The following is a 14,121-nucleotide window of genomic DNA, read 5'->3' as shown; positions in this document are numbered from 1 at the left end:
GCTCAGGCTGACAACATGCAAGCCCATTGTCAATCTTAACCTCAGGAAAACCTATCAGTTTTTATATGCCTCCCAACAGAGTGCCAACTACAACCCAGCATCATCCATGAAGCACTGTTGCCATGAAATTAAGCTTGAACCTGATCAAGGTCTTTAATCCAAATGTCATTTATAAGAAATATAGGGGCTAGAGAGATATATGACATCAAAAAGATAAAGCTACTAGTCAATCCAAAATAGAAAAAATTCTGCCTGACACATAACCCAAGTTTCATTAGTTAGGTGTGGGGGAGAATAGAAAGGGAGAGGAAAATGTTAGAAATTAACTTAAAATACTGCCTGTCAACCAAATGCAATATGTATGCGTGGGGGTGGTGGCAAAGGGCAAATGTGAAATCAGACGGGCATACGTTGACAATTACAGAAGCTGGGTGATGGGAACATAGGGTTCATGACACTGTCCTCTCTATTTTTTTTATATGTTTAGAGTCTCCATAGTAAACCATTAAAAAATACTGCTTGACAATAAGACAGCTGCTCTAGGAGGTAGAGAGTATGATTGCAAGGGTGCTTTGGGAAGGAATCTGACCTGGGCAGCCTCTGAGGCCCTTCCACGAGGTTCTGTGAGTCTGACTTAGACTCTTCTGTGGCTAAGAGGAAAGAAGAGACCGTTTCCTAGTTCTCTTCATGAGAATAAGGGGAGAATCGGGGGTGCTGGGATAATTGGGGAGGGCTGTAGGAGGGAAGCAGGTAGCCCTGCCCTGGGAAGCTTATGCCCCAGATTCCAGCAAGTGCTTCGTCAGCCAAGGACAGAGAGTGGCCTCAGCCTCCAAGGGCTGGGCCTGAGCTGGGACCATGAAACTACAAACTGTAAGAGGAGAGTGCATTGCTGAACATCCTGGATGGGGACGTGAAGGAATAAAGGGGTTCCCCACATAAGCTGGCCCCATGGTGGAAGAGGGACGTGGGACCTGGAGAGATACAGCATGAAGAACGAACCAAAGGGTTTTGCCCTGGGAGGGTCTGCATGGGGTACACACACCCCATATGTGAAGAAGTCAGTGTTCCCCAAGACCCTGTGTGTGCAGGTGCATGTAGGGGGTGGGGCTGCCTCAGGCACTGGCTCACCTGTGCGGGCATCCAGGCGGAACCTCCCCTGCTCGTTCCCGCTGACCACACGGTAGCCAGTCTTCTCGGCGCTGGGGCGAGTGAGGGTGGCCAGCTGCAGCACCTCTGTGCCAAGCTGGGCGTCCTCGGGTACCTGCACACTATGCTCAGTGTTCAGGAACACAGGCAGATAGTCATCAAGGCCTACCACTGAGACAGTGACTGTGCCCAGAGTGGACAGTGGTATCGGGGTTCCCAGGTCAGAGGCACGGACAGTGAGCTCCAGTGCTTCCTGTGGCCTGACCCGTAGTGGCTTCTCCAGCCGAATCACACCCGTGGTGGCCTCAATGGAAAAATGGCCTTCAGCAGAGTCCGTCAGAGAGTAAACCACCTGGGCATTGGCACCTGTTGGGGAGACCAAGGGCATGGTTCATATTGAGAGACCCTCCTCTGGCCCCACCTGCAGTGAGCTTTCTAGCCGCAGGAGGGCCTGGGGTCCCCATAAAGGCTAATATGCTCAGGCTGTGTTAAGAGTGAGAATCTTTCAGTGGGAGATTCTTCACCAGGGGGTTCAAGGCCTCATAGAAAGCTTCTGGGGCTGGGGCATCTGCAAACCTATAAAATTATCTGAAAATGTTTACGTGGGGATTAGAGTCCAGGGCCAGCTCATAAAATGAAACTTGTGCGAGGTCAAAACCATCAATAGAGAGTTAGTTCCTCGGTTTGATAGAACAATTCTATATCTTGATGGTGGTGGTGGTTACACGACGCTCTATGTGAGTTAAAATTGAATAAAATTGAATAGATCTATACACACAGACATGTGCTCACATGCACACATTCAAATGAGTGCATATAAAAACTAGTGAAATCTGAATAAGGCTTATAGTCTGGTTACCAGTAATGTCCCATTACCAGTTTCCTGCGACAGCTAAAATGCCACCATTGGGGGAAGCTGGCTGAGCGGTGCAGGGGCCTCTCAGTACTATTTTTGCAACTTCCTAGGAGTCTATAATTATGTCAAAATAAAAAGTTAAGGAAACACACATACCCATGGAAAGGTCTTGGCTCAGATTCTGTTATGTTCTTTGGTTGTGTACGAGATGAAGCAGTAGGGGCCATTGTGTATGAAGAACACCAGTACTGAATGCTTAGCAGTGAGATCCTCACCCAGTGGGAGGAAGGCATGCCCGGAGGCTGAGGGTCTCACATCTCATATAGACATGGAGATACACACCCTTGTGGTGGAATGGTGGCAGGAACTGCCAATTAGAATAGTGGAATTTACATAAATTAAATGTGCATACCATGCAATTCCCCCATATATACATTTTTCTGGAAAGACCATAATTTTTCTAGAGAAAGGGAGCTTCTGGTCAGGCGACATTGGAATATCTGGGTGGAATATTTGGAGTAGAATAATAACACTTTTGAAGGATTAGTGGTAAACTGGTACAAGGCCACTGGATGTGTCCTAGAAAGAAGGTGTGAGTAGAAGCATGTTATTGAAGAAACTAGGTCTCCTGTACCCAGAAAGGAAAGCTTGGGGCTGGAGCAGATAATCACCACCTCCCAGCCTTGGAAGGGCCATCGTGGGTGGAAGTCTAGAAGATGTATATGACTACAAAGGGCCGGACCAGGACTGATGGGTGCCAGCTCAAAATAGGTAGCACTTGATAATTATCTGAGGTACCACAGAAGGTCAGTAGGGAGCTGCTAGGAAGTAGGGAGGTACCATGGAAGGTAGGTGAGTAGTTGCCTATGGAGTAGGGAGCCTCCTGTCCCTGGAAGTGTTCAAGTACTAGCTAGTGAGCACTATAGGGCCTAATAGCCTTAGATGCCTCTGCTCTATTTGCCCTCTCTAGAACCCCTACATCCCTCCAAAAATCTCACATCTCCTTCAATGCCAAGCTAAAACTCAAGAAAATTGGACATATGTGCTGTATATATATAAATATATATACACGTATATATGCACACACAAAAAAATGCTTTATGGTAGCAGAAGTTATAATTGGTACAATATGGAACAAATACCTAATTTGCCTTATAAATTCTAAAGAAAAGGAATTAACTCTAGTGCAAATAATGTCATTAAAATTCAAATGGAAAATACTGAAAATGATGCTGCTTTATTGTATAGAAAATGGATTAAAACTTAATAGGCTTAGTAGAGTTTGTGCCAAAAATTCCTTTCTTGTGGCAAATTAATTGGAGTTGAATAGTTCTGATTGGTGTATTTCAGATTAGATGTTGTATTTAAAATGTCCTTGAGGGCAAATGGCAGAATTGAAAGGGCTCCAGGCCTGAGAGCCAGTGAGAAACAATGAGGCTGAAAGGCCCTGTACCAGCCTCAAAACATTGCCCAAATCTTTTGTCACCTAGCACTTAGGTATGTGGTTTGTGGGCAAACATTTTCTTCTTGTGAGTGTTCATAGACTCAGGAAGGAGGCAGAGTCCTTGCTGCATCCCAGATCAATACACAAAGAACCAAACCCTCACCCCAGGTGACCCTGTGAGCGAATGGCCTCCAATCCTTCTCCTCACCTTGGTCAGGATCCCGGGCCAACACCACAGCCACAGGGGTCTTAACTGTGGTGTTGTCGAAGACAGCCACAGCACAGTGGCTGGGGAAGAAATGGGGGGCGTTGTCATTCACATCCTCCACATGGAGAATCACGTCTGCCTGGCATGATTGGCCACCTCCATCCGTTGCCTTGGCAACAAGGCTGTACGTATCCTTCTTCTCTCGGTCCAGGGGTGTAAGGGTGGTCAGCTCCCCTGGCCGGAGAAACGACAGCAGGTGAGCTTTCCCTGGGGGACATTACTCCAGCACTTGCCTTGTAGGTATCTATGCAAGACAACCACAGGCACACAGGGTTTTGTCACTCTGTGACAAAAAGGGGTCAGAGAAAAAGGGTCAGTCCTGCCTACATACAGTTAGGAAAGGAGTTCAGTGAACCACACCTGCCTACCTCCCTAATTCTCCAGATGCGCTCCACCACCATATCATCAATTTAAGATCCTCACCAACAAGTTACAAAGAGGCACAACATTTTTATAGGGCAAGGAGGCAATTTCTAACAAAACATAAAATGTGTTTATCCTTTGGTCCACAATTACACATCTAGGAGTATATCCTACGGAATAATCCACCCAAGGATAAAAATATGTATATAAAGATATTCTCTGCAGCATTGTTTATAATAGCAGCATACTGAAAAGACCCTGTATGTCTTTCTCAAAAAGGGACTGGTTGAATATATTATGGTTTAGCCATACAGTAAAATACTGTGCAGCCCAGAAGGAATTACAATAGAGTTTTATGTAATGCCTTGTTATTACTTCCAAGGTGTTGCTATGTGAAGAAAAAAAAAAAAGTCACAAAATAGTATTCTAGAGTGCTTATCTTTGAGGAGGGGCTGGTTATCATATAGACTTTCCAATTTCTGCATAATACACACCTACAGTGTTTGTATTTTTGTACAACGAGCATGTATTATTTCTATATTGAGAAAAACCACCCAGTTTTTTTTTTTTTAAGACCCCACCAATCATCCTGCAGCTGAAAAAACAGCATCAGAGAGAGATTAGGTAACCTACCTGGGGTGACTCAGCATGCCCATGCTGGAATGAGAAAGGACAATGTTGTCTCTTATCTGTCCAGACAGCTTCCTGGGACACCACTCTCACCTGCCACCTCCCAGCTCAGGAATCTCCAAGCCATCCTTTGAGCTACTGGTTCTAAGCCAAGTTCAGCAGCTGGCCCTCTGTGACCTTGGCCTTCTGAGTTGCCTGTCCCCACGCCCTCCCCCATAGCAGCAAGACAGGGATCCCACTGTGGGGCTGCTCTTCCAAAGGAAGCAGACTCACGCTGTCTTCTCCACCAGACTCTCACAGCCCAACCTCTCCTAGGCATTGGTGGTCTACCCTGCAGGGCTCTCTGCTTCCACCTCTGTGCTTTGTCCTCTAATAATAATGACAATGGCAACCATATCTACTGAACTTTTATTATGTGCCAGATCTGAGCTAGACTTCTATATACTTCATCTCTTGGGATTTTTACAATAATACATTGAGGTCTGCAACATATGCATCTTGAGATCATGTCCTTGACCATGAAGCTCACCTGCCTAAATTCTCTAATGGCTCTAAAGGAGGGATTTGCACCCCCACCCCCACCCCTTGGCCTCTCTCCTCCCCTTTGTGCACCAGTTTCTGGCCTTCCATCAGGACCTCAGATGTATATACTCTTCCCTAAAACAAAGTCCGTGTATAAATTCTCTTTCTGCCTTAAGTATCCATCCCTAGTACTCCCTTAACTCTGCTCCCAAGCCTCCCTCCCCACTCCTGTCAAACCTCCCCTTAGCATCCTGCATTTTTTCTTAACTCAGCAAATTTCAAACCACTGATTCAATGACTACCTTTCCCACAGACCCAGTTCTTATCTGTCTGTTGATTACGTCCCCACCATCTAGTACAATGCTTGGTACATGGTGCCAGTATGTTTGCTGAGTGAATGGATAGATGGATAGGTGAATCCCTGTTTCTTCTCCAAGGAACCTAGCATGGTATTGGGCACTGTTATTCATTAATAAGTTCTTAGTTTGATCCTGAAGCTCAGGAAACCCACCTGTATGAGGATCCAGCTTAAATTCATCTGCCCCAGGACCATGCAGAGAATATGTGATCTGAGCATTGGTATCAGAATCCAAGTCTGTTGCAGAAACTTTCAAAATGAAGTGTCCTGGAGATGTATCTTCACTGACTTTGCCAGTGTAGAGAAGCTGGAAATGGAAAACAAAGAAGGAGATTGTGGGAGATACATCTAGATCGAGAGAGAAGCCAAATGATAGAGAGGGAGACAGAAGCAGAGAGAGAGAGAGATCAGAGAGCAAGATGGGGAGAGGGAAAGAGAGAGAAACAGGGCAGGGGTGAAACAGAGAGAATAAGATGAAACATGCAAGGAAATGGAGATTAAAAACAAGGAGCAGGATGACAAGAGGACTAGTCAGAAAAGACAGAATGAGAGAAATTCCACCACTGAAAACCCACACTAGAAGGACAAGCTACCACCTACTCCACAGGGACTCTTTGAGGCTTCTGGGTGAGTTTGATGAGATGGGCCCGATATGAGGCATTCTGGAAGGTGTCAGGCCAAGCCACTCACTCCAGGCCAGGCATCCTGGTCTCTGTGGTGAGGCCATGCTGTCAGGCTCACCCCCTGCCTACACCCCAAGACAGACCCTTGACTGTTTAAGTCAGGTCTGGACCCCAATGGCCCACAGGGCCTGACCCACCCTCCAAAGTGCTGCAGGTACTTTCATAGCAGGGGATGTGGCACAGGGAAAAGGCTGGAGCTCCCTGGAAGCCCAGTGTTTCTATAGCTGCTGTCTCTGGGCACAGGCTCCAAGCAAACTGATTTCCCCCACTGTAGGGTGTGGGTGAGTATGAACCCCTGTATGTCCTCTGGATGGAGGCTTTGGGCCTGGGTAGGCTGTGTAGAGAAAGACTCCCCAGGTCTCTTTTTCCTGGCTCTAGTGATGCTGTTGACCACCCCTGGGAAGGCCAGGGTAGGTTTGATCCCGGCCTCTTCCAGCATGGGGAGGATGCAGGCTGGTTATAAGGATGGCTAAGGGGAAAGGATGGCCACCCTCCTCCCCAAAAACGCTGCTCTTCTGAGACCACCCAAAAGGTGGTCATCTTGGATCCTGCAAAGGCATTTTCCATGCATCCTGATAACATAGGTTCTGTTTTTCTACTATGATTTTATGTGGTTGGAGTGTAAAAGACAGAGGAAGAAAAGGTGATGGGACATATGTATTTTTTTGTGTTATAAGGTCTGTGTTGCATATATCTGTGCAAATAAGTGAAGTGTATATATGCAATGCACGTGTAAGTATGTTTGTGTGAGTCATATATGTATACTTCCATATATGGATGGGTATACAGATGGATGAATGTTGTGAGTATGTAGGTGTATGCTTATGGATCTGTGTGTATATACATATTGGTATCTGCATGTATATATAGAGTTATAGATGATCCTCTGTGTATGTGTATATGGGGGAGTGTGTGTAAGTTTGCATTTATGTATATATACTGAATGGCTGGATTTTACATAAATTTGAATTATTGTTATTTAAAATGTTACAAGAGTAAAATGTTAATAGTTTAACTTTATCTGAAAATTTTGAGGTAATGCAAATCTCCCAAAGTTAAAAATTATTTACTGTGTTTTTAAAAATATGTTTAAACGCAAAGCCTCCGGGACAATGATTGTTCATTTATGTCCTCTAAGAACACAGTTCCTTTCCTAACACACACAGACAAGCACACACATACCACCACCACCATTCAACATTTGTTTTCACGGGAAATTTAGGGTTGCAAAGGAAGCAAAAACGGTAACTGCCTGTCTGCATGTTTGTGTGTACATATAACCTCAAGGAGGCATCTGTGGTGGTTTGTTTTACCCATGTAGATGTGGGGATGTGCATAATATGGGCATGGGGTTAGTGTGAGCTGTCTCTGGGGGCAGTTCTCTTTGGATGTATTTGATAATGAGCTATGCTAACAAGCTGAGTGGTGGTGGGGTTTCCCACTGGGCACAGCAGACTGGAGAATGAAGAAGTTACTTTACTTCTGGATGTATTTTGTAGAGAAGTAGACTTTTGAAGGGAGTGTAGGGGGAGAAGTATGGACCAAGCGTTCTAAAGAGCTTGGTGACATCCTTATGCCAGGGGTGGAGGGGAAGAATTGCCTAGAATGCCTGCCTAGGGCACTAGTCTGAGGCTAGCTGGGGAGAAGCCAGGGCTGATCAGTGATGCCCAGCCTCAGAGATGCCCAGCCTTTCTCCTTCCTCTTGGCCTTCACTCCAGCTTCTTTGCCTCCAATGCCACCTCATCCTCACAAGGCTCTCACCTGTGAGCACTGCGGGCTGTTATCATTGATGTCCAGGACAAAGATCTCTACAAGGACCGAAGCTTGGAACTTGCCATCGGAAGCAGTGATTCTGAGCAAGTACTTGGCCATGTGCTCACGGTCCAGGGTCTTCCTTGAGAAAATCCTCCACTTATCTCCAGCTTGGCTGATGCCAAACTGGCCCAAGGGATCTCCCTCTAAAAAGATAGAACAGAGCTTCCAGAAGTCAAGGAATAGGAATGAACCAGGTTTGTTCCATAGGTGGCTGCCCACAGGACACTTTTTTTAGGATTGCTAGGAAAGACAGAAATCTCCTGCCTTAACTAGGGACCCACCGTTCTATATTGAGTCAGTTATTTGGTGTTTTGAAGGTTCTTCTGACTTCAAAGGCCTCCTATTAAATGGAATTATCACTGTGAGAAACTCCACTCTAAAATATATAGCTCAGGAGCAGGTTTCTTATTTTTTTGTTCTTTGGAAAGCACTGGGGGAACTTAAAAGGAAGCACATTTCAATTTTATACAAGAACCTTCTGATATCTAGTATCTGTTCAACAGTGGAGGAGTGGGAAGTGATTGACAACACTAAGCTCTCTGAGGTTTTAATTTGCAAATGAGGACACAGACTAAGTGGAGGTTCCCATGAATCACTAGGTTTGCTTCTGAGTCATCTTTCCTTGACACCAATCACTGATAGAGGAGATGGATTTATGAGATTCCAAGATTCCAGAGTTCCAAGACTCAACTATTCCAGGAATTGATGATCTATTGATATTTATTCTATTACTCAAAGATGTTAAGACTTTGTGTTTTTTAGAGTCTGGTTTTATTAGATGATAAAAGTCTATCTCCCTAAGTTTCCATATTTCAAATGACTCTGATCCAGGATCTGTTTCCATAGGAGTCTATGATTCTTGGTTGGAACTTCAGGTTCATTAACTTCCTGTTAGAGAGCTGTGATAGCAGAAGGAGCCATGTCTATGGGGATGGGATGACATGGCACCCGGGAGAGGGAGAAAGGGACATTGAGAAGTAAAGAAACTCTTTTTTGGCCACTGGCTAGCTGGTTCAGCCACTGGACAGGGGTTGGGGTGATTTAGGTTTGCAATAGGTATCCACTGGGGAAAATAGCTCATAGGGTGTGGTTTTAATCCCAGATCTGACTCAAGCTTGGAGGGTGACCTTGGTTGAGTTTCTGCACCTATCTGCGCTTTGGTTTTCCTGTGTTTGAAATGAGGGGATTGAGCTGGAATCATATCTATAGAAGTGTTTTCACTCTAACACTTAAATCTTGTGATTGACTTAAGGAGTGTTTCTAGTATCCACAGCTTGCTCTAGGCAGAATACGCTCCACAAGGACAGTCAAATGACAGAGTTTTCAGGGATCACACCATTATTGATGTCTTCTTCATCCTCTAGAAGCTAACTGAGAGCATTTATAGTATCTCCCTTCTATTCTGTCTACTCCACCTAAAGAAATAAGAAATCCTCTCTACAAAACACTTTCCAATTTATAGGAGGCTCTCAAGAGCCTTTTCAAGTTAGATCTTAGCAGCATCATCGTAAGGTGAATGAGAACAGGCATGCAAAGTCTATAGATGAAGCAGCTGAGGTCCTGGGAGGTTAATCGATTTACCCAAGGTCACATTGCTAATAGGTGGCAGAACCAGAACTTAAGCCCATGTCTTAGGGCACCTCTTACTATACTTTTTTCAATGTACCCCAGTGCTTCCATTCCAAGACAGTTATCCTTACCTGTGATATAGCAGGTGACCTGTCTGTTCTGCTCAGAGATATCAGCATCCAAGGTTTGAAGAGTGACCACAAGTTCACCAGGTTCACTATTCTCAACCACAGATCCTCTGTAGTCTTCAGAAGCAAATCGGGGAGCATTGTCATTCTCATCTGTAATGGAGACTTCAACCAGAACAGAAGAAGACAGCTGGATGGTCCTTCCATGGTCATAGGCCACCACATAAAAGTGGTAGGTCTGGTGGGTCTCACAGTCAAGTTCCTGGAGTGTGGTGATCCAGCCAGTCTCACTGTCAATGGCAAAGAGCTCATGGATATTGCTACCAGGGTCCACTGGCAGCCTGTAGCTCACCTGGCCATCATTGCCAGTGTCCTGGTCATTGGCAGTCACCTGAATGACTGAGGTCCCCACTGGCATATTCTCAGTGAGAACAGCCTTATAGGGATCAGCCTCAAATATAGGCCTATTGTCATTGACATCCTTCACTTGGATATTGACAGAGACCAAGGAAACCAAGTGAGTGTCATTATGGGGACAATGTGCCATTAAATCAATCTGGTACCATTTGGTGGACTCATAGTCCATGGCCTTTCTCACCTTTAGAACTCCTGTGTTTCGGTCCAAGGAGAAGACACCATCCTTGTTGCTCTCTGGTGTGGTGCCCTGTACTAGACTATAGATGACTGGATCTTGAGCAGCCACAGCTTTAACAGAACCAATTTCAGACCCTTCTGGAAGATCTTCAGATGCAGAAAAAGTATACAGAGGTTCAGAAAATTTGGGCAAGGACACTTCATTAGGAACTACCTGAAGCCGTAACAGCACCAGGGAGTTCCAGTGAGGAGGGCCCCCATCTTGGGCTTTGATTTTTAAGTCAAAGGCCCGATTTTCCAATCCCACCAAGCTCTCCTTCACCTTGACAACACCAGTAGTTGGGTTGACTTCAATGACCTCTTCATCCAAGTCTTCCATTGAGTCCACTGAGTAGGTGACATCTGCATTCTGACCCTCATCTGCATCATAGGCCAACACCTGGATAACTGGGGAATCTTTACTGACATTGGATTGAATGGACACTGTGTACTCAGATGCTTTAAATTGTGGAGGGTTGTCATTTTCATCTGTCAGGATGATCTTCACAGTGCAGAAGGCCACTCTTCCTCCTCCATCCTGAGCCATGACTTTAATAGCAATAACTCTTTCTGTTGAATTTTCCCGATCCAGTTTCTGCAGAGTGGTGATCTGGCCATTGGGGTTTATGGAGAACTTCTCACCTGCTAGTTTATTGATGATGGTATAATCTACAGTGCCATAGGGACCACTGTCTTTGTCTATGGCTAGCAACTCAATGACCTTCGTTCCCACCTTTGCATTCTCTGCTAATTCTGCCTCGTAAACATGCTGCTGGAACTCTGGGCTATACTTGTTGGCATTTGTAGTGTTGATATACACTGGCACAGTTGCTTGGAAGACCCCATCAGAAGCACCTATCCTCAAATTGTAAGAAGAGTCCAGGTGCTTTTTGCAAAGGTTGAACATAGAAATTATTCCTGATGAGCTGTTAATGGAGAAGTGCCTGTCCTGATTGCCAGAAAGAATCAGGTACTCCAGATGGGAGGTGTCCCTGCTGTCGGGGTCAAGAGCTTGGACTTTAAGAACCAGGTGTCCACAGGTTGCCAGCTCACTGACATTGGCTTCATACTGAGGTTGCCTGAACTCTGGGGGGTTATCATTGATGTCAGATACATTAACAACCACAAGGGTTTCACCAGTGAGTGGGGGGTCTCCTCTATCCATGGCCCTGACCTTCACATGAAAGTGTTGTTGAGTTTCATAATCCAGCTCTTGAACTGTGGACATCTCCCCTGTGCTCCCATTGATCTGGAAGAATTTGGAAATATCTGAACCATCCTCTACGATCTGATAGGAAACATCACGGTTCTGCCCTGAATCCTGATCAGAAGCCAACAGTTGGATCACAGGGGTCTGAGCAGGCAAGCCTTCTGAGATTGAAGTAGTGTAGACCAATTGAGAGAAAGTGGGAGGATTATCATTGATGTCCTCCACCAGGACTTCCACTGTGGCTTCAGAAAATGACCCCAGAGCTGTGTCTGTGGCTCTGACTGTGAACACATGTTTGGTCTTAGACTCATAGTCCAAAGGGCCTGTTACTGTTAGAACACCAGTCTTAAAGTCAGTGGTGAACAGCATCAAGGGCTCTTCCTCCACAATGTTGTAAATGAGTCGGAGTCCCTCTGGACTTCGGGCCTGGGTGTGGAGAATTGGCGTATAGAGTGTGATATTTTCAGGCACTCTTACTTTGTAGTAAGGACTCTGAAATAGTGGGTTGGATTTATTTCTCACGGTGACAAGTACTTCTCCCTCAGTCTGGAGGGATGGGGTTCCTCCATCCTGAGCAATGACTTTGAGGTGATACTTATTTAAAGCTTGATAATCAAAGGGTTTCTTCAGTGATATGTCCCCAAGATAGGGGTCAATTCGAAAATATGCATAATCTTCTGCAAATGCATATGTGACCGCACCGTTTACCCCCAAGTCCTGGTCAGTGGCAGATACCTGAAAGAGGACATCCCCTGGCTCTGTGCCATCTTGGATAATCGTATAGTAGGGCAGATGCTTAAATCGAGGGGGATTGTCATTGACATCCTCAACAGAGACTCTGACCAGAGCCTGAGCCACCCGCTGAGGGGTCCGATTGTCCCTCAATTCCACTGCCACCTCATAAGTGTCCTGCTCTTCTCTGTCAAACACCACACCTCTTGTCTGCAACACACCTGCTGACTTGACCATATGAAACATGTCTGTGCCATTCAATAGGAAGTAGGAAAGAGTGTCATTCAAATGATTGCCCTGGGCACCAAGAATCACCAGTGCCTTTCTATCCTGTAAATTCTCCTTCACTCTTGCCCTATAGACAATCTGATCAAACTGTAAGCTTGTGTTAAGGGCTTGTGTCAAAAAAATTTTTACGATTGCAGTATCTTGATACAGGCCATCAGAAGCTCTGATGGTGAGCTCCCGAGAGACCCCCAGGAAAGCAGGATTCAACACAGATATACGACCTGTGATTGGATGGATGGCAACAGCTTCATCAACATTGCCAGTTTTGATGCTATAATTGACTTCTGAGTCATCATCGCTGGCCCGCACGACGAGGAGCTCCATACCCTGATGAATGGGCTTCACTACGGCTACTTCATATACATGGTCTGAGAACCTGGGAGGAGAGTCATTTACATCTCTGATATTGATGATGACCTGGACAGGCCTGGAGGCAAACAAGATAGGGTTTCCTTGGTCATGGACATAGACACTGAATTGGAAAGAGGGCATGCTCTCATAATCCATCTCTGATATGATGATTAGAGTTCCCATGCTGGGATCAATCTTGAAAAGCTTCAAAGCCTCTGGCTCCAAAATTTCATAGACCAACAAGGAATTAGCTCCTTCGTCACTGTCAGAGGCACGAATCACAAGGGGGTTGTTGGTTTCATCCATGATCATGCTGTACAGTGGAGCTGCTTCACTAACTTGGCCCACAAAATTGGACTTTAAGAACATGGGAGCATTGTCATTTTCATCAATGATGTAAACAAGAGCCATGACATCAGTAAATGCACCTGCCATATTGCTGCCTCGGATTTTCAGCTGGTAAGATGAAATTTTCTCATGGTCCAGTTTCTTCTGGGTGGAAATGAGGCCAGAATATGAGTTCATGGAGAATACACCATCCTTGTTTCCCTCTCTTAACTCATAGGTAACTTCTGAGGAGCTTATAGCTGATACAAGGAGGATTGGGGAGCCAACAGGGATTGATTCAGGGATCTCTACAAAGTACTCAGCTTTGGAGAAGATGGGGGCACTGCTATCTGAGGGGTAGACATTAATGATCACTGTAGCCAGGTCATGCCACTGTGGGGAGCCTTGATCTTCTGCCTTGACTGTCAGACTATACCGGGCATGATTTGCCTGATCAAGTTTCTGGGCCAGAGTGATGATGCCTAGCAGGGCATTGATGTTGAAGAAACCCTCGCTGTTCCCTGAAACAAAAGACAAGACAAACTGAAATTTACCACATGTTCAAGAGATACTTTCCAGATCAGTAAAGAGGCTATCACACAAAACTTGTACAGGACAAAATCTACATCCCTTGTTACCCTGAATTTAGTTATGATATAGTATATATGGAAGATACTGTTTTATAAAATACCCTACATCATGCACATGGTACGTACTCCATAAATGGCAGTTTCAGTGATCACTCAGTTTTGGGGTCACAACTTAAGCTGCAAACCAAAGCTGCAGAAGGTCTTGAAA

The 14,121-nt window shown here is 45.3% G+C and overlaps 1 protein-coding gene across 1 annotated transcript in view; it reads right to left on the bottom strand.

The window, feature by feature from the left end:
• FAT2 (FAT atypical cadherin 2) overlaps positions 1 to 14,121 on the bottom strand; it is a 60,225-nt gene that overhangs the window by 26,522 nt on the left and 19,582 nt on the right. The window contains exons 9-13 of the mRNA XM_045815369.2: positions 9,786 to 13,844; positions 8,032 to 8,228; positions 5,741 to 5,894; positions 3,655 to 3,888; positions 1,129 to 1,512 (exon numbers count right to left, since the gene is read on the bottom strand). Coding sequence (XP_045671325.2) covers positions 1,129 to 1,512; positions 3,655 to 3,888; positions 5,741 to 5,894; positions 8,032 to 8,228; positions 9,786 to 13,844 — 5,028 coding nt within the window. The remainder of the gene's footprint in view (positions 1 to 1,128; positions 1,513 to 3,654; positions 3,889 to 5,740; positions 5,895 to 8,031; positions 8,229 to 9,785; positions 13,845 to 14,121) is intronic.

This window comes from Ursus americanus, chromosome 15, assembly GCF_024610735.1.
Source record: "Ursus americanus isolate L20-20 chromosome 15, mUrsAme1.1.p, whole genome shotgun sequence".
In the NCBI taxonomy this organism is placed as follows: Eukaryota; Metazoa; Chordata; class Mammalia; order Carnivora; family Ursidae; genus Ursus; species Ursus americanus.
Note: the sequence above shows the minus strand (reverse complement) of the source record. Positions and strands in the feature narration are given on the sequence as shown.